This window comes from Arachis ipaensis, chromosome B04 (genome assembly GCF_000816755.2).
Source record: "Arachis ipaensis cultivar K30076 chromosome B04, Araip1.1, whole genome shotgun sequence".
Taxonomy (NCBI): Eukaryota; Viridiplantae; Streptophyta; class Magnoliopsida; order Fabales; family Fabaceae; genus Arachis; species Arachis ipaensis.
Genome location: NC_029788.2, coordinates 122,639,663 through 122,640,522, shown reverse-complemented (window position 1 = coordinate 122,640,522; position 860 = coordinate 122,639,663). Strand labels below are relative to the sequence as shown.

The 860-nt window shown below is 37.9% G+C and overlaps 1 protein-coding gene across 1 annotated transcript in view; it reads left to right on the top strand.

The window, feature by feature from the left end:
• The window catches only part of LOC107638085 (RING-H2 finger protein ATL67), a gene marked incomplete in the record, with an annotated part of 1,379 nt that extends 739 nt beyond the window's left edge, over positions 1–640 (top strand). The window contains 1 exon segment of the mRNA XM_016341259.2: positions 1–640. Within this exon segment, the coding sequence (XP_016196745.1) occupies positions 1–233 (233 nt within the window).

Below are 860 nucleotides of genomic sequence, written 5' to 3'. Positions count from 1 at the left end.
CCACGTGTTCCATATGTCTGTGTGAGTACAAGGATTCGGAGATGCTGAGGATGATGCCAGAGTGCAGGCACTATTTCCACGTCTGCTGCCTTGACTCCTGGCTTAGGCTTAATGGCTCCTGCCCCGTTTGCCGGAACTCGCCGCTTCCGACGCCGGTTCCCACGCCGCTGTCGACGCCGCTGCAGGAGGTGGTGCCGCTGTCTCAGTATGCTGCTGATAGGAGGAGGAGGTGATGCCTCTTTTTCAAGGGAGAGGGGAGGGGTAATTTGGGTATTTTATTCACTAATTTTAGGAGGAAAAAACATGGGGATCTGATTTTTCTTTTTAATTCTTATTTTGGGACTATTGGGGTGTTGAAAAGGTTATAAAGGAAGGATTTTTAGTTTTTCGGGTTTGATGTAAGTGGGAATTAGGGAATAGAGAAGTAGTAGAATGCTTAGTGCTAGTTGTTGGACTAATGGAAATTTCATAGGAGTTTTTATTTTTTTTCAATTAGAATTTAACGTATCATAGCATAAAGTTAAATAGTTTGATTCTTGCTTTATGAATTAGAGATTTTTTGTGTTACAATTCAAAGGTGCTGGAAAATGATTTTATCTTTAAGAAATTCAGATTTGAAAATAGAATTTCATCTTTGAGCATTTGTTCTGTGAATATGAAACCTAACTTTTTATGTCTGTGTTTATTTTTTAACAAGATCTTTTATGGGATTGAATCCTATTAGTAAAGTTGAATGTTAAGTTCCCTTATCTATTTTGTACCTGTCATTAACCTTGGTGTAGATGTGACCTAAATAAGATGTTAGATTTGAAACCTATGAAGGGTTTTTCTTTCTCTTTGTCCATATTATTGTACTAGTA